The 20,680-nt window shown below is 31.7% G+C and overlaps 1 protein-coding gene across 2 annotated transcripts in view; it reads right to left on the bottom strand.

The window, feature by feature from the left end:
* Positions 1-20,680, bottom strand: part of Myo81F (unconventional myosin 81F) — a 132,680-nt gene that overhangs the window by 41,432 nt on the left and 70,568 nt on the right. For both annotated transcript variants that reach the window (XM_076411178.1, XM_076411179.1), the window contains exon 3: positions 15,955-16,017. In XM_076411178.1, the coding sequence (XP_076267293.1) occupies positions 15,955-16,017 (63 nt within the window). The remainder of the gene's footprint in view (positions 1-15,954; positions 16,018-20,680) is intronic.

The raw sequence follows: 20,680 nt of genomic DNA, 5'->3' as shown, positions 1-20,680 counted from the left end.
CAGAAGAACTTGAGCTGAGTTGTTGTTTGTGAAATGATTGAAATATGAAGTGCTTGATTTCTGGAGTGTCAGCTTCCCTATGAATTTGATTATTTCTGACAAACCATGGAGCGTTTAATATTCTCCTGAGGAGCTTATTTTGGAAAACTTGAAGCCGTTTCACCTGGTTAGGTGTAACAAACTTGAAATAGACATTAGATCCGTAGAGGAGTACGGACCGAATTAACATCTTGTAAAATAAGCATTTGATAGAGATGGGAAGTCCGCTAGAAGGGCAGATCAGAGAAGATAGCAGTTTGCTATCCCCGAACCTTTTTGGATTGCTTTCTGGATTTGGGAATGCCAACCGAACCGCCGGTCGAAGTGAACACCTAGGTACGTGACGTCATCCAGCCATGGAATTATTGCGGTGTCGATCTTAAGTTGCGAGACGCGCAGTGCGTAACGCTTCTTATGGAAAATGATGGCCTGGGTTTTCAGGGGGTTGATTTGCAACCTTCAGAATTTGAGGTTTTCTGATAGTATCTCACAGTTCAATACCTAAATAATGACTTATACAGCAAAACCTTGTTATCTAAAGATAATTTAGATTTCCGCCCTATCAGCCAATATATTTGGTCTAGTTCAAGCCCAAGCTGTTTGCATTGTGTTACTACATATATTTTCCATGTTCGATCAAATGGATCCATGCATCAAAATGCTATTTAGATATATGGATATTTATTACAATATGTTCAAATATTTAACACTGTCTGCTTGCGGGAGTTCATAATTATACATTTTTACTGTGGGGACAAGTTCTTTTACAAAGGGTGAATGTCACATGGGTAGATTTTGTCCCATTTGCTTTGATACGCCATGTTTTCAACCACAATTCGACTTTGTTTAGATGTAGTTGGAGAATTTGGGTCTGATATTTGATCCTCCTGTGATGATAAAACCGCTGTATCGTCAATATATGTTGTAACAGTAGTGTTTCTTGAGGTCGGTAGGTCAGCTGTATACAATAGATATAACAGTGGGTCAAGGACACTGCCCTACGGAAGACCTGCATATATTGGATGTAGATCAGTGTATTCGTTATCCTGTTTGACAATAAAGTACATGTCTGTGAGGTAGGATTTCAGTAGTTACAAGTGCGCACGGAGCAAAAGCTCTTTCTTTACTAAATCTTAAACTTAAAAATTAACACAGACTAAAGGATACATTCCATTACATTGAAGGTACTAAAGAAATGTGAAAATTTTTGAGGCAAAGTTTGTATTTGTTTAATTTATACGAACCAGTTCAGCTTCAGTAACGAGAAGTGAAAAAGCAAGACCTGAACATGGCAAATTATATTCTGTCGAAACGTCAAAACATTAAAGGTTTTTCTGAGAACCAAAGGGGATAGAAACCGGGAATACTACTACAAGATATAATACCCGAAGACGCATCAGACGCATATATATTCGGTATGATAACATATCAGTATCGTTTCGGTATGAGGTTTAAGAAGTAACATCTTCTTTCCTTAAAATAAAATAGCACTTTCAAATAAATTAAAGAGTTTTTTTGTGTTTCATAGTCAAAAATATTGAATGAATATTGGATTTTATAACAAGCCTGTACGTTAAAAAACAGACAACTAAAATAAATACAATATAACTTTATTTAGCAATTATACAACAAGGAATATTTTTCCTATAATAATGTTATGAAAAACTACCATCGTATACTGTTGACGAAAATATATGATGACATTTATAAATAGATACAATATTTATTATATGAATGAGTTCCATAAAACATAACTGTACTATTATAATTAGTAAGTGTACGTTTTAATAACTTTTCCGCTATATGTAATAAAAGCTTCTTCCGTTTTATTTTCTTTATTGTCTATTTAATATTTCTTTGTTAAATTCAATATATACTCGTTAAATTAATGGGTTTGCGGAAACGAAAAGGATATTTTCGGAAATTATAATTAACAAAAAATTTATGGTTATTAAAAGGTCTTAGATGTTATTGAAAAAGCTTACGAAAAGTCAAAAAGTATGCTCAGCTATATTCATAGATGTAGCACAAGCCTTCGATAAGGTTTGGCATGAAGGCCTTGTTCATAAACTATAGAAAATACTACCAAAACAACACACCGAACTATTAAAATCATACATTACAACCATAATGTTTAGAGTCAAACAAGAAGAAGCTTACTCTACAATAAAAGAAGCTAAAGCAGGTGTACCACAAGGAAGTGTACTGGGACCAGTGCTTTATCTACTTTACACTTGTGATATACTACAAATAGAAAATATCACGATGGCTACATTTGCTGATGATACTGCGATTATAGCTGTGGGAGACAATAGTGAAGAAGCCTCACGAAAATTACAACAGGCAAGTGACAATATAAATAACTGGACACAAGCTCGGAAAAAAGAATTAATTAAAGTAAATCTGTACAAGTGCAGTTCACCTATAAACAGACCGTACAAGCACCAATAATATTAAATAACACTATCATTCCATATAGCAACAACGCTAAATATCTTGGAATGAAGCTCGATGCAAAACTTCGCTGGAAAGAACATATAAAGAAGAAAAGAAAAGAACTGGAATTGAAATATAGGAAAACGTACTGGCTAACTGGAAGAAAATCACAATTATCAGTACATAATAACTTGCTATTATATAAGCAAATATTGAAACCTATATGGACATACGGAGTTCAATTATGGGGATGTTCTACAAAGAGTAACATAAACAAAATAAAAAATTTTCAGAACAAAGTCCTGAGAGGTATTGTGGGTGCACCCAAATACTATATGTACTGATTACCTACATCGAGAGCTTCAGATACCCACAAGCAGTCAAGAAATCAAGAGAATTGCAAGGGGGCATGAGGAGAGACTCCATTCGCATACAAATATTGAAATATTGCAACTTTTGGGTACCACCAGAACAGGACACAGACTCAAAAACTCATCCCAAAATATAGACGCCATAATCTGGCCAGCCGACTGTTGCCTTTTCCCGCGCTATGGAGCGGGTTCATCGTGTGCAGTCAATTCGGATGACTGTCGACTGGACTCCAGAGTGAAATGATGGAGCCATATTTCATCCATTGTCACATATCGACGCAAAAAATCGCGCGGCACTCATTTTGAACAGAGCTTTCTCATACCCAAATATTCGTCAATAATATGATGTACACGTTCATTTGATATCTTTAGAGTGTCTGCTATTTCATGCAATTTCAATTTACGGTCATTCAATATAATTTTGTGAATTTTTTAAATGTTTTCGTCGGTAAAAACCTCTTTTGGACGTCCACTGTCTTTGGTGCTTATTTCACCACGTCTAATCTGAGCATACCAATGCTTGATGATTGATTTTCCTGGGGCAGTGTCCGGAAACTCGGTATCAAGCCAAGTTTTTGCTTCAATTGTATTTTTTCCCTTAAAAAACCAATCTTTTATCAACAAGCGAAATTCTTTTTTATCAGTTTTCTTCACAATAACAAAAGTTGCTTCACTCAAAATGCTATAATTCACAAACCGATGATCCGACAGCTGTCAAATTTATACATGCATCTTTTGAGGCTTAGGGCTAACTAAAAAACATATGGATTTAATTCTAGTAGCGCCATCTATGTGTCAGGCCGGCGACTTTTCAATTGACCAGTTAATAATATAATTATTATTATTTGTTTTATTTGTTCATGATTACTTCCGTGTTAATTGCTTCGATATGAAACTGTTAAATTAATGGGTGTTAATCAGGAAGCGTCGTTTCTTATTTGGTAACACATACAGGGCCGAATAATTACGGTTCTTGTCCATATAAAAGCGTTAACCGATTGTACAGTCGAATAATCAATGATGATTAATGAAGCGCGCCATAGAAGACCGAAATTAATTACCTATTCCACTTGCGGCACTGCAACTTAACACCGCATCGTTGTCGCGATAAAGAAAACGTACGACACGACATGACGCTATTCCGGCGGTTGTATTCACCGTTTTGTATGTAGATTTTCGTTTGTTTTATTTTTAGTACGGTTGGAAGTAGTTAATCCGGGGACATTGTTCCGGTGGGTTATTAGGGAACGTCCTTATTTAAATCACATTTTGTTTTAATTGCATCTTACATTAAATATGTTTAGTAGAATCTTGATATATAAAGGAATTTATATTGTAATTAATATAATATATAATCTATTCAAAATAACAGTGAACTAACCTCACCAATATGTTTAATGTGTTGCCTGCCGCAATTTGTAAATTCGATTCAAAATCAGACAATATTTTTATTATCATTTTATTCTAGTTAAAAAGAGACATAGTGCTGTCTGATTGGTTCGAATACGTAACCAATTCAGCTTGAAAAAGTCGTACGGTTGTCAAATGTATGCAAAATTCTTCAAAACATTAGTGATAAAAAATTATAAACTGGCAAAAGTTGTTTGAATGCTCGGCTTGTTTTGATACATTTCAACAGATTGCGTTTCTAATTAGTTATTTCGAAGAGGAACAGATAACGGAGTAATGATGAGACTGAAGCATTTAGGATGAATGCACTATGTCACACAAACATACACTTGAGGTGTTGAACAGGACGTTTCATTCGCAAGATGCTCTAATTGACCAGATATTTCCGAATGTACACGAACAATACATTAATGATGAGTAGCAGGTAGAAAGAGCAATTTTAGCACTAAAAAATGTGGACGTCAACGAATTGCATCTCAAAATAAAACAGTTGTTACCAAGAGACTTGGTATCATACAAATCTATTGATACAGTTTGCGATGCAACCACTGAACGTTAATCTCCAATTATTTTCGTAATCTGAAACCACCACGGCACGCGAGTAGTCATTAAAAAAATAATGAAAGACGTTATCGAAGCCATCATTTTAAATGGCAAGTTCTGAAGTGAAAATATATTACCACGAATCCTATTATACCCACACATGTGCCAATTCAGTTTAAACGTCTTCAATTTACAATTATATTGGAATTTGCAATGACTATCATTAAGTATCGATAGACGATGTCTGTTTGTGGATTAGATTTGAGCACACGATTTTTTTCACACAGTGCTGCTTTGGTATGGAGGATGGAGCCAGGTCTGAAGAATACGGCGGGTGTGATAATATTCCCCATCCAAGTAATTCTTTCTTCCAAGTGATGTTTCTAGATCAATTCACATTTCAAATAAAGTATTTGTCACCGGTACAGATTCGTATTAACGGTTCTTGTAGATTTCAACAGCTCCTAATATGCGACACCAACCTGGTCCCACCAGACAAGCATGGTCTTGCGATCAAGGCAATTCGACCTTGGCAGTCGATGGGTCCGCTTGGTCGGGTGATAACCATGATTTTTTCGCTTAAGGTTTTCAAAATAAATCCATTTTTCATCATCCGACGCAAAAATGGCTTCCTTTCACAGCTTTGAACCACCATTCCACTGACGACTTTTCTATTTTTCCCGTCATTCAATTCATGTCGCAACCATATGCTCATTTCATGGACCTTTTTAATCGTATCGTTCACATATTGCGTTTCGGTTCACATTTAATTTTTCTGTCAATTGGTTTTGAGTTTATGTTGAGTCTTCAACTTCTGCAATGTTGTATCTTTAAAAGTTACCGGCTTACCAGGACTGTCTTTGACTTGAAAGTTGAAATCAATACATTTGAATTGTCACATGTTCTTATAGTTAATATCAATAGAACAAAATTAAAATTGTATCAAATAAAACTGCATACTTATTGCTAGTTAAATCTGTTACAATAACTGCTATACACATCTGGTATATACTAAATAAGTTCGTGTGGTTTGCGTCAACATTCTAATGTCCTGCGTGTTGTCCAGTAGCTGTACTGCTTGTACGTTGCTGCAATTTAGTACCCTTATTCTTTGTTTTAAGGCGAAATCTTGGATAATTTCGTAAATATATTTGATTTTGAGGTCATCGTGCAGTTCGTTGTTGGTTACATACTGTTAAATATTGGTAGATAATTGAGCACTGTTCGTTGATTTTGAGTCTTGCTTTTTGCCTAACGTGACGTTTCCAATTCAGCCTATCTACCATCTCTATGGATGCCAAGATATTTTGCTGGTTCTGCTCGAGGAATTGGGCATCCCTCAAATAATATAACTAGGTTTTCGTCATTTCACCACAACGCAAAGTTTACATGGACATATTTCGAGCTATTAAACTGCTAAAGACTGAAAATACAAGCCTTTAATACATTTGTTGGCCTTATTTCTTGCCATTTGTAGTTTTGTCTATAGCTTCAGTTTATTAGCAATATGGTTTCAACAATAAATGTCTTTACGGAAAGAGGTCGGTAAAGATCGACATTTTTTCGTCTTGTGCAATCATAACAATAAAAATGTTGATTAAAACTACAATATATGAGAAATTCAAAAAAAGCAAGTCACGTGAAACTTTAGGTTTTTCCTCAATTTGTCACTGTATTAAAACATTTTACTATTTTTTACATGTTTTAATTAATAAGCATATAAAGTAGATTGTATTTGTTCAAGTCCTTTTAATATAATTGTAATACCGTTTACTGAAAAATAATAAATAATAAAATAATAGTGGTTAAAAAAATAATAACTTAATAAATAATAAATAAGGAAAGTTTTGCCAATATACAAATTTTAATTTACAAAGAATGTTAAAGCGTATCCGTGACCGAATAAAGACATAAAAATAGCAGTATTAATTTTATAAAAAAAACCGAAATTTTGGAAAGTATAATAGAAATATTATTTGCATTAGTAATTGCAGGTGTAAATAAATTGTAAATAAATACATATTTATCTGAGGAAATATTTGAAAATGGATTTCAACGGCTGATTGATTTCTACAAAAATTATTAAATGCTATTAGTTGTTTACATGTATTTTGGTCAGTGATATCTATTCATTAAACGTGAAATATTAATATAAACAATTGTCCATTTAATACTGTTGTGTTATTTAGTGTATACAGAGGCTAATCATGCAACGCTTAAAACTGTATTTTCAACGTCCATTTTGCTGTTTGATTAAAAAAGAATCTACTGACGAAACCCACCAGACGCTTCTAGAAACTTTCCAAATATTTGCATGCAATGGGAATGATCCAAAGAGGAACAATGGATATCACGAATTGGGTAGATATTTTAAAACCCAGATTGTAACTAGATGAGTTGATATTGTAGGTGTTACTAAGATTTTTCTGTTCCGATAGATGAGGGCCAGACAGAATGGTAATTGCCTATAATTCCCGCTAAAGAAGTTATTAGAAATGATGATTGAAAAACAAACATTGGTACAATTTAAGTATTCCTACAACTAATACGGAATCAGTGAATCATTTTTGTTCATTGGGTTACTTATCTAAACATTTGCTAAAAATTGAGTGACAAATGTCTAGGAAAGTTGTTGATTTGCGATATAATGATTTTATTGAGAAAATTAATAAAATAAAATAAAGGTTCATGGAGACACTGAGGTCAGGACAGCAACAAACAATTAATCATTTGTTATTGTTTTGTTTAAGATTAATTTGTAAATTCTATAATCTTATTGTAGTTGATTGGAATGTGCTTTTTTTTCGCTAAAGTTGATTAGAAATTTTGTTTTTAAGATTCCAAGTGAACATGAACCCAAACAAATATTTTTTAAATTATTCATTATAGCAATCTACTTAATTAGCACTAATAATCTAATTATTTTTTATTTTAATTGCTATGGTTTTAAAATTGCAAAGTACTTATTTTACGATCGACATTTTGAGCTTAACATCTATGTCATTGTTTTTAATGTGCACTGAGTCTTACTTATAACTTCACTGAACTAAATCAAATAGTTTTATTCTTTTTAGTATTCTGATTAAGCCATAATTATCTGGGAGATGGAGAACCTAAACATTGATGTGCTAATGGAGCCTCTGTTCATCTCTTTGGGCTATGGAGCATCAACAATACCACGAAATACATTGTCTTGGAATTCTTGTAACAGGTCAATTCAAAATTTTCCAGCCTGACACATAGATGGCGCTACTAGAATTAAATCCATATGTTTTTTAGTTAGCCCTAACCCTCAAAAGATGCGTCTATAAATTTTACAGCTGTCGGATAATTAGTTTATGAACTATAGCATTTTGAGTGAAGCAACTTTTGTTATTGTGAAAAAAATATAATAAAAAGGAAATTCGCGTGCTGATAAAATATTGCTTTTTGAAGGGAAAAAATACAGTTGAAGCAAAACTGCGGACATTGCCCGGACACTGCCCCAGAAATATCAACCATCAAGGATTGGTATGCTAAGTTTAGACATACTGAAATGAGCACCGAAGACGGTGGACGTCCAAAAGAGGTTGTTAAAAATATCAACTGAACGTGTACATCATGATATAAAAAAACCATAAGCCCTTTTTGCGCTAATACCATTTTTTATTTCATTGTTAACTTCGGTTAAAGAGACAAATGGAATTTTCATCCTTTCCTGTCAAATGACACTGGGTAATGATTTAGCGTCGTCCACTGTATGAGGTTGAAACATTATCTAAAGGCGGCCTGCAAATGTTCATCTTACAAATAAAATATTTGAAGCTAATTTAATTTTTTTTTATTTTAAAGAAGATATTGTTACTCCTCATTTTGTATAATGAGTAATTACTGGAATAAATAACGTAACGAAATTAAAAATATTTCTATAGTACGTTTTCTTTAATAACCATTTTGATGTAAATCCGAAGAGCTGTAGGTTAATATTATCACAAAAATAGCTCATTTCCATTTTGTTTTAAACATTTCAGCTGCAAAGTAAAATTGTTATGAAAGCAGTTTGGAAAATAATTAATGTGACACAAAAACAGTAAAAATTAATATCTATTTTCATGTGTTTATAAGATCCAGCGGATGTGTTAGTCACAGATTTTTTCTACGGTTATAATCTGTATAAACTATATTATTATATAACGTATTAAATATTGTTTAACATTATTAAGCAAAATATGAATGCAAATGGAATAATATTATTTAACAATCTATTTCTATATTATGTTTTCTTTAATAACCATTTTGATGTAAATCCGAAGAGCTGTAGGTTAATATTATCACAAAAATAGCTCATTTCCATTTTGTTTTAAACATTTCAAATGCAAAGTAAAATTGTTATGAAAGCAGTTTGGAAAATATTTAATGTGACACGAAAACAGTAAAAATTAATATTTATTTTCATTTGTTTCTAAGATCCACCGGATGTGTTAGACACAGATTTTTTTTGCCGTTATAATCTGTGTAAACTATATTATTATATAACGTAGTAAATATTGTTTAACATTATTAAGCAAAATATGAATGAAAATGGAATAATATTATTTAACAATCTATTTTCTATTAACAATTTATTTTTAATAATCTATTTTCTAACAATCTATTTCTATAGTACGTTTTCTTTAATAACCATTTTGATGTAAATCCGAAGAGCTGTACGTTAATATTAAAATAAAAATAGCTCATTTCCATTTTGTTTTAAACATTTCAGCTGCAAAGTAAAATTGTTATGAAAGCACTTTGGAAAATATTTAATGTGAACAGTAAAAATTAATATCTATTTTCATTTGTTTATAAGATCCAGCGGATGTGTTAGTCACAGATTTTTTCTACGGTTATAATCTGTATAAACTATATTATTATATAACGTATTAAATATTGTTTAACATTATTAAGCAAAATATGAATGCAAATGGAATAATATTATTTAACAATCTTCTCCAAATATTGTTAAATTATTTCATATAATTTCACACAATTGTAATAGATGATACCCCTCATTTTAAGGCAAATAATTTTATTTTAGAATTGTTATTGTCAATAGAAGCAAAAACAGTGTCTCTCAAAAACTCAAAAGGAAGTGATGAAATACTCCTTCTGCTCAATTTAGATTAAGTCTGAGGGTATGGTATGAGTTATTATATTTAGTTGAGACAAGGTTTAGCTAAAATATATCATAGTTTTCTACAACATTTCTCGGTTTTTGAGCTTTGAGCAAAGGACTTTTCTGAACATTTTTGGTGATGAAATTTGTTTTTTTATATTTTTTCATGGTATCTCATGAAGATCCGGTCACAGTATCAATAAACCTACAAACCCACCTGGATCAAATACAATTATGGCTGAAGACATGGTGCATTAAAGTCACTGAAACAAAATCCACCCATGTAACATTTACCCTGCGTAGAAGAACATGTCCACCAGTGAATATCAATCATCGTCAACTCCCTCAAGCAGAGCAAGTTAAATATCTTGGTATGCACTTAGATCGACGTCTAACCTGGAAGAAGCACATACTCTCTAAACGGAAACAACTGGGACTAAAATTATATCAAATGTATTGGTTCATTGGGCGCAAATCCAAGTTATCATTAGATAACAAGGTATTGCTGTATGAGTCTATACTAAAGCCCATTTGCATCATTCAACGGTTCCAAAATAAAGTGTTGCGTGCCATTGTAGATGCTCCGTACTATATTTCAAATTAAGTGATACAACGCGATATTCGTCTAGAACCTATAACTGAAATAGTGTCAGTGCATCCCAATGTACTCGCTAATCAGCTAAATATGCGACGTGATAGTGAAGTGCGTAGACTAAAACGTTTAACACCACCTGATCTGTTTACTGCACATATATAAACTTTAGAATAAGACTAATTAATTAAGATAATATTTTATACAGAAGTTAGCTTCATGAAGTGATTTTCTGCATGCCTTGTAAATATAATATATACATAAGAAATACATAGGGAATACTATAGGGCAGATTGTGGAATCACAAAGAGAAAAAAAATGTTTTTTTAATTACTGTACATACTTTCTGTATCCACCAATTTTACTTATTTATGTTTGTTTTCTGTACATTTCTAGTTTATTAGTATAATAAAAAGGAAGAGGAAGAGTATAGATGAATATTATTGTAATCACCATTATCTTGTATAGTGACAGGATTATAATGTTTTCTCGAACGTTAGTTTTTTATTTACCAAGAAATAAATGTAATAAATTAATATTATTTAAATTTCATACTTTATATTTTAATTGAACTTATTTTAGATCTTGTTATGTTCATTTCATTTATAGTTTACATACAGGGGGTAGACAAAGTAATATGAACACTATGCAATAGAGTACCCAAAGTAACACTAAGTTAACACCCAAAGTTAACTGAGAGATACCCATAAGTATTAAAAAGGATTGTGACCAGACAATATAAAACTACCGCGGCAAAAGTGACAGCAGAACTTTGTTTATATATATACTGATTTATTTGTTTTTAATACTATTAGTGTTATACTACTTCAGTAATACTGTTTCGACAAAAACAGTAGGGAACAAAACCAACCATGGAAGATTGACAAACACTGTATAACTGAAACCAACTCTAAGCTGCGAAAGAAGAGGTGCTACGTTTATAAAACTTGGAAACTTGTTGATTGGAAAAGTGTAGTATGGTCCGATGAATCATCATTTACATTATTTTCTACAAACGATCGGGTTTATGCATGGAGAACGCAAAAGGTTCCGTTATGATTTGTGCGGCAATATCGAATACCAGCTGATTCTTTCGTTCACACATTTACACAACTGACCGGATTACTATGACCAGCATATTCCTGCCAAACACTGCCATATTCCAAGATAATAATACGCTCATACGGACAGTTAATCTTTGTTTGAGAAGCATCAGAATATCGTCAAACATCTTCAATGGCCAGCATTATTACTAGACCTCAACATAATTGAACTGTCATGAGGAGTTTTAAATCATAGGGTCAGCAAATATTATTGAAGTAATTGGCGGATGTTTTGGTATGAGGATGGGACAATAACCATGGGCTGAAAAGTCCCGGGCCTAGCACATAGATGGCGCCAGTTTATTGCATTTGCCGCTTTTTAAGTTAATACTAACCTTCAAAAAAGGCTGTTAAAATTTCATGATATTCTACTCATAAGTATGTAAGTTATTGTATGAAGAGTGACACTACTTTTGTTTTCTTTCCAAAACAATGGATCAAAAACAATTTCGTGTATTAATGTTACACTGCTTCTTGATGTTCAAATACCGTTCAAGCGAAGCAATAGCTTGAAAAGTGTTATAAGGACTCCTCTGAAACAACGATAAAATGTTGGTTTACTGACTTCAAACATGGTTTAGAGATACCCATAATGTAGTACGCAGTGGACGTCCAAACGATGTAGTAACACCAGAAAACAAAAAAAATCTACAAAATCGTTTTGAATCATCGAAAAGTGAAGTTGCGTGAATTAGGTAACATCGTAAAGATATCAAAAGAACGTGTTGGTTTTATATTGCATGAGCATTTAACTATGAGAAAGCTCTGTTCAAAGTGGGTGTCGCGTTTGCTCACTGTTGACCAAAAACAAGAACATGTACGATTCTGAGCAATGTTTGGCCATGTTTAAACGTAACAAACCGGAATTTTTATGTCGATATGTGACAATGGATGAAACATGGATCCATTACTTCACTGCGAAATCAAAACGATTATCATCTGAGTGGACAGCAACTGGTGACAGACCTATTTTGAGGCAAAAGACAAATTGTTCTACAAAAGTGGTACTGAAATGTTAGAGCGGCGCTAGAATGATTGTGTGGCTCTTGTTGGAGCTTGCGTTGATGGGGAAAGCCAATTTTAAATAAAAAAAACCGGGACTTTTCAGTCCATGTTGTTATTTCGTTGGAAACTATTCAGACATGGATTAATTGCACGAAGAATTGTAAATGTTTTAAAAGCAAATGTGGCGGCCCAACACCTTGTTAATAAATAAATATATTGAATGTCAGGTGTTCATGTTATTTTGTCCAAATAAATAAAGTGGGGTGAAGCTCGAAAATTACTAATTCCCAATTTATTTATAACTTCATCTTAGCAATAGTAACAAACAACAGAATTAATTATTTAACTGCTTTAACAACCAGCATGTCAGTGTATACTCATAAAACAAATCGTAATAGTAAAACAATTAACCGTGAAGAAATCAAAATAATCAAAAACAAACTCACACTTTTCAGACAAAAAAAATAAGGCATCGATTACTGAACTAAATATGTATTTTTTATAAAATTGTAAAGATATTTTTCTTGTCGTTCTGGACGTATATTCATATATTTTGTATGATGTTCAGCATTCAGAAAAAGATCCCAGCGAAAATAAAGATAACCTCCACGGAACGGAAGTAAAAAACGCGTATAAGGCGCATACTAATGTTGATATTAAGCGTAAAGCGATATTTAAATGAATGAAAAGACAACAACGATTATTTTTTGTTTCCGATTAACCCAGCTGGAAGTGAAAAAACCTGCCTATAGACGTAATTGTTTTCGTGGTCGTTAAACTATCCGATATTATGCCCACTTAGCTCGGTTATATGGTACAATTTTTCTAAAAATAATTATAGGTTAATATTAAATCAATTAATTTGTCGAATTGTATGCAATTTTACGGAATATTCTGATCAATTATATCGAAAAAAATCGATTTTTTAGACAAAGTTTATCTCTGGATACATGACATTAACAGAATTATTGCTTATCTTCATACATTTTATAATGTGGCAATATAATCGATGTTCCGGGCAGATTCGGACAACAAAGAGTTGCTTGACTACCTGAGGATGAATCCCCTTGGAAATTTCTTTATACTTTATAAATATTATATCACACGATTGATAGGGTCCTGGTTTCGGACCATGCATTCAAATGGGGAAGGCCATGTCTTTTATATTTAGACTGAATTTGAATTGAAATACATAATATACGTATATTGACAGACTTCCTCATTCATTTCCTTTGACCTATCGAAAAGTACTCACAATATATTTTTTTCAAAATAAGTAAATTGAGACTTGAAGAAGTGAAAATTATAAAACATGTTTTTCCGCAGATGCTTTTGAAATAGTCGAATCTGTTCATTCAATTTCATATTGATAAGAATCAGGCCAATAATACTAAAAAGACTAGGTAAGTGTGCAAGGTGTATTGGTGGTATAATATTGCAAGATCTGGACTGGACCTACAGTTTAACGTGCCTACCGATAGCGAGTGGCGAACATAGAAATCATCCCAAAAAACATCCGGTCTTACCCAACCTGGTTACCGGCGTGACATCATACTCCTTGTCGGAATTTGCACTCATGGAATTTGGACAATCACAAATGTTAAACAATCACAAACATAAATTTACGACCACGCCTTAGCAGGATTCAAACTTTCGACTATCGCAATAGTATGAGGACTGTCTTGTCGCCTTTACCGCTACGCCAATTAAGCCAACTCTACACTTTTTTATTGGAATTTAATTTACTGTAAAACAATGTTCATAATCAAATATAACGGCTATTCAATTATAAATCATTCAGATATTGTCAGCAAATGGCAATAATTTTTAAAATGGTTGAGGACAATATACTGAGCAAAGTCAATGTATTAATGTAAATAATAATTAGGTGTTATTTTATAATATTTAAAGCAATAACAATGCATAATTAGACAATAAGTTATTAGTTGTCATACTAGATAGTTTTTTTAGTGTATTGTGAATATGTTTATACTAATATAAACTAGTATGTAAATGAAACGTTTTGTTAAAAATGTATTTTTTAATTTTACCTTGTAATATAAATAATATTTTAGCCCTATTTTTAAATTTTCTCCTGTAGCAAATAATCCAAATATTTAAATAATATTTAAATCCTTAGTGTCGTTTTGTAGAGTCGTTATACAAGTCGCCTCTTCTTTCCATAACATAAAATAGTTTTTCAAGTAAAATAAAAGTTGTTGTTTTACAGATCATAACCAGGCTCCGTCACATATATATATATATATATATATATATATATATATATATATATAGTATTGTTTTTGTTCCAGGTTTTATATATATATCGTTTTAGAATATATCGATTTTTTCTCGATTGTTCAGATTATCTACAGCTACAATATGTGATTTTATCTTAAATTTTCGGTTTCTTGTACACTTGAACACTGGAGCCTTTATATTATCTTATCTTTTACAAATTATACATTACTTCTACAACGGAAAATTAAATATTTTGGCCGCCAAATTAGTATAATTCAATAAAGAAAGAGACAAATCAACAACGGTTAATGCATAGTATTCCTACTGCTGCGATCGCAGGTTCTAATCCTACAGGACATGGTTGTAAAATGTATGATTGTAATTGTCTCCTGGAACTGTTTCTAGACAAGTGTGTAAAGTCACGCTGGTAACCAAGCTGGGTAAGGCCGGGTGTCTTCTGGGATGGTCTCTACACTGCTTACTAGCTATTATCGAAGACCTTTTTAGCTTAAATAGCAAGGTATTGTTACATATGACGTTAACATGTTAGCCTGACAAGAATTAATCTAATTAGATTCAGTCCAGATTAACTCTGGTTCGTAAAAAGGTGGCCTTTAAGATATGAATAAGAAAAATAAATAAAAACCAGTTGGTGGACTATTGTACTAGCTTCTTTTTGTAGCACATTTTTTTATACAAACCAAATTTAAGATAAAAAAAATTTACATATCAAATGAAAAATAATAAGTGAACAAATAATGTTTGCTTTTTAAAAAGTGATGATTAAAACCTTGTGGTGAAATTACTATAATTTTTACTAAGTACACTTAATTTGTTGGATATTTGAGCTAGTAAAGTTAGTTGTCTAGTGTAAGTTTTTGCTTTTCAATTGTTATTTGATATTTATAAGCTGCAATATAGACATATGATAGCATTAAAAAGAAACAAGAACAATTTTTGATAAAGGTATCTTGGAATTTTCATGGAGATATTTCCAGACCACCCTCTTTGTATGATTATTAGTAATTTTAATTTAACAATTTAATACCACATTTTTTAAATAAGGAAAAAATAACTTACCTGATTATACAGATTTATCTCTTTGTAAGGGTTGACTGCTACCAAAATTGAACCTGTATATGTCTAAAATGATAAGTTAAGGAAAAATCTGTGTTATAAATGCGTAATTAAACAAAATATCATAATCATATCCATGACATACTTCGTTTTTATTCATTCGCTATCACCATTACTCTAGGTCGAACTGGAACTATATCAACGTTATATTAGGGTGATTATGCTAGAGCTGATTTACTAGAATTTATTTAGATATAAATAACATTTAATATTACCCGACTAAAACACTTTTACACTAATTTCACATGACAATTTCTACGATATGATCAGCTACGTAATTTTTTTGAATATATATATATATATATATATAATTTTTTAAACAGCTACAGGGTTTTTTTTAATTTATAAAAAACCAGAATAATATTTCTGCGTTTAATATTAATAATTATATCGTAAATTTGTCTTTTCATATAGTGTATAAAAATAATAAAAATAGAAATGTCGGTAGGAGGTTCTGCGTATGATCCAACAAAAACACTTGATAGAGCAGACCACCTACAGAAAACCTTAAACAGATGGAATGTGATACTAAGAAAATATGTAATAATAACCAATAAAAACAAAACGAGAATAATGTTTTTTTACAAAAGACGGAATAACATTTGTACGTTTAATATTAATAATTAAATTGTATATTAGAAATAGATAAAACAGGGCTACAGATAAACATACTACATATAGTGTTCAAAAATAATAGCTGTAATGATAATATCAGCAGTTCAGTTTAAAATTTGTAATGGTTTGAGTAAACCAACTGTTGACGAAACGAAAAGTTGACTAATTTGAGCGAATTCTACTTGAATGGTTTGGGTTAAGATCATATTTGGTCCATTAGCCAGTCATCAATATTGAAATATGGCATTTTTGTTAATGGTACACGTATAATATGTGTCGTGACATTTTTCCTATCAGCTGATCACTTCTGTATGAGATTCCAAACAACTTTCTAAATCGATTTCAAAGTTAGCTCCATAATAAAAGTATTTCATATTGTATAGCTATTGGCAAGTTATTTTTGCGTTTCTAAATTGTTTTTGTAAGTTCTTAAACATCTTGAAGTAAATAAACAATTTAATATACTTTGAGTTTCATTTCTATAATGATTTATAAACATTTTTAATTACAACTTAAACAGAAAAAAGCTATCCCAGATACTTTATTAAATAAGAAACATATAAGCAAAAATAGTTCTAACCGTCTGACTAAAAGGAAAATGTTGTTGGTCATTTTATTTAATAAATCTTGTTTCAATAAAACAATGTTAAAATATTAATAATAATACTAAATAAATAAATGATAGTCGAGGAAAATGTGTTTAAGTACCACAAAATATCTCGAACCCCTGTATCTTAGGCTTTCATCAAGGGTTGCTTTATTTGTTTTTTAATATAAGGACTCTGTTGTGTTGATATTTTTATAATGTTTCACTTGTTTGTTTTCGTAAACCCTCCATTGGTGTTCTGTTGCTTTAGTGAAAACACCCCATTCAGATAAATTCCTTGTATTGTAAATAAACACATAAATAAAAAGAAATCTTTAGATAACACAATCAACTGTATAGAGAGGGTAATAATGGGTAGGGAAAATTTAATTTCGGTTTTTTTTTCAAAGAGAATTTATTTGTATACATTATATATATATATATATATATATATATATATATATATATATATATATATATGATTGAAATCAAATGATAATATATGTATTAGATGTACTATAACGTTAAAATAAATTATATTTTAAAACATTTTGTTTCACTATTTAATAAAATAAAAATAGAATAAAAAAGTGTTGAGAGTGTTGTTGAAGAGTGTAAAATAGAGTGTTGTATATACCAAAGCTAAAATAAAATAAAATGCGTAAAATGTCAAAGTTAATTGCGGCAAAATTGCGACGTTTTGACGTCAAAAATTGAGATGACGTGACTTCACTGCTACTTTGTACATTACATATAAATTTGTATGAAATACCAATGGTGGCAAAATATTAAACATGTTTATTTATTTATTTACACATTATTAATTAATGGATTGACAAAAGATCCTCTTAATTTCCCATAATTTGTTATTTTTTGTGAGAAGGTTCCAATCTAGTTGAGTTAACTGCCTATAGATGGCCTTCGTGTAAGTTTTGGTATCTATTTTGCTAAATAGCTGATTTCATTTGGCTGGCTCCTCTGCCTCGCTTACCAAGAGGTCGACTCTTTCATTACCGAGTATTCCCCTATGGGACCCAGAGGTATGTGATTCTTGCTCCCCTATATTGCAACTTTGTGTGTAGCTCTCTAATGCATGTGACCAGAGGGTGGACTGTCCTTGTCGATATAAATTCGGATGCTAAATAAGATTAGTATCGAACCATTAATCAGTGATTCTTCTAAAGCAGATAGGACCATATGGATAGCCAGTAGCTCCGCGGAGAAAACGCTATTTAGTGATGGAACCCAAAAGTGTCTCTCAAGTAGGCTAGAAGTGTAAGCGGAACCCACAGTCTTCTCGTTTTGAACCATCTGTGTAGATGGTAAGATTATTCGGATAGTATTCTTCAATTATCTGTCGGGAGAACCTTTTTACTGTAGAGGGACTAGTTGTTTCCTTATGCAGAGCCTTCGTAGAGACGTCTGTATGTATTTTTAAGTGTTGCCATAGTAGTGATTCTACTGTCCGTATCTGGAATCATAATCATCAACCGATTGCATGTCCTCCGGAAGACTTATGAAGGGCCCATTAAACATATTTAGTCAGAAAATAAAGAAATAAAGTAAAAAGAAAATGGTTGTTCCTACCAATTTCCTCATAATAGAAATCTTCACTCTTACACAAATATTATAAAACCAAAATTGACGAGACTAATGAACTTTGAATGAAGTAATTTATATATATATATATATATATATATATATATATATATATATATATATATATATAATTTAATTATATATACTACATACGAGCTGGTTTAGAAGGCTATATTTATGGAAAATAGTTATATCTTCGAAAATAATTTAAATGTTGAAAAATCTTCTTGAGCTTTACGAATATGAACAAAAATAGATTTTTTTAACAGATAGACTAGAATTATTTTGATTATAAACTTAATAATAAAAAATAATAAAATAATTTTGTAAAAATGAATATTTGTTTATCAACTCAGTAGGTTTTAATTAATGAAAAAACACAAATTAACAATTCGGAATAGTGTCGTTCGTTCGAAGGATCCATCAGAAATGTGCAATGTCACTGGAAGAGTGGATTCCGACGGGAATACACGAAACCCGCCGACAATTTTCAGCGCTTAACACGGAAACGGACGCTCCTGTTGGAATTTATGACGATAAAGTCATGGAAAAACGGAATAATAAGTTTAATTAGCGTAAGAGTGGCGGATGTTGCATTTCTAAATTGGCCGGACAAGCCATATGGTCGAGAGCAGCTTTCGGGAAGCCATCGCCAGCCACAATTGGATTAAAACTTTATCGAAATGGGACCCCGCATCCGGTCGGACCAGCGTTTTTTCCAGATAGCGAAATTTTTGAACCTGCAACTTTGCAGCAATAGTTGCAAATCATTATCGGGTAGAGTGCATCAAGGATTTTTGCGCTTATATCTGGAACTGTAATTAGTCATTGTTTATTTAATATGTCTTGATGATATCGATGTCCCTTTAAATATTTGTATTTTTTATAGGTTATTATTAGTTTTGCTGCTTGATGTATTGCCGAGATTCGGTATGTTTGATCGATACGTTAAAAATTTTGAGAGTTGGAATTATGAAGTCATTCCATAATAATCTAATGTATTTATTAGTGTTGGGAACTATCGACTGTTTAGTAATTGACTACTTTTTAGTATCGACTGTTTCAGTCGTGTACTTTCAGTTATTATTTTCGGACCCACTAGTTTCATTCAACTGACTTTTAACGTTCTGACTCTGCCGCCCTTGTTGCAACCTTGAAAATAATATGCCGAATTTATACTTACATAGATTTATATGTAATATGGTTTTATGTTTAACAACATTTTGATTGATAAAAAGAAAAATAATTTTGGCTGCCTTTATTTTTTTTAAACTATTGGGTCTTTTTTTGATTGACTTCTTTCACTTTTCGATATTTGGTAATAAAATATCCCTTATTAACGATAAATAAAATTATTATTGTATTTAAAAAGGGTGCGGTGGTTAAAGACGCGATACAAATATTTAGTGGTCATTACTCCAGAGCGTTATAAAAGAGAATGGAATGTTAAAGTGCTAGCAGATCACTGCTGATTTGTAATGAAATAGTATTATACTGTTCACAACAGGAGAAGTTAATATTTCGTCATTTTCTTTCAGAATATATGGCTCATTTTTTCTATTGGCCACTTAAACCTGAGCTTTTTTGATTAAATGACTATTTGTAAGTATATAACAGGTCAATTAAAAAGTCCCCGGCCTGACACATAGATGGCGCTACTAGTTAGTTAGCCCTAACCCTCAAAAGATGCGTGTATAAATTTGACAACAGTCGGGTCATTAGTTTGTGAATTATAGCATTTTCAGTGAAGCAACTTTTGTTATTGTGAAAAAAATGGATAAAAAGGTATTTGGCGTGTTGATAAAATATACCTTTTTGGAAGGGAAAAATATAGTTGAAGCAAAAACTTGGCTTGATGCCGAGTTTTCG

This window comes from Rhynchophorus ferrugineus, unplaced genomic scaffold, assembly GCF_030347505.1.
Source record: "Rhynchophorus ferrugineus isolate W39M unplaced genomic scaffold, kcgeb_rfMv2 rfM8, whole genome shotgun sequence".
Classification (NCBI taxonomy): Eukaryota; Metazoa; Arthropoda; class Insecta; order Coleoptera; family Curculionidae; genus Rhynchophorus; species Rhynchophorus ferrugineus.
The sequence above is the reverse complement of the archived record's forward strand: the minus strand, read 5'-3'. Positions and strand labels throughout refer to the sequence as shown.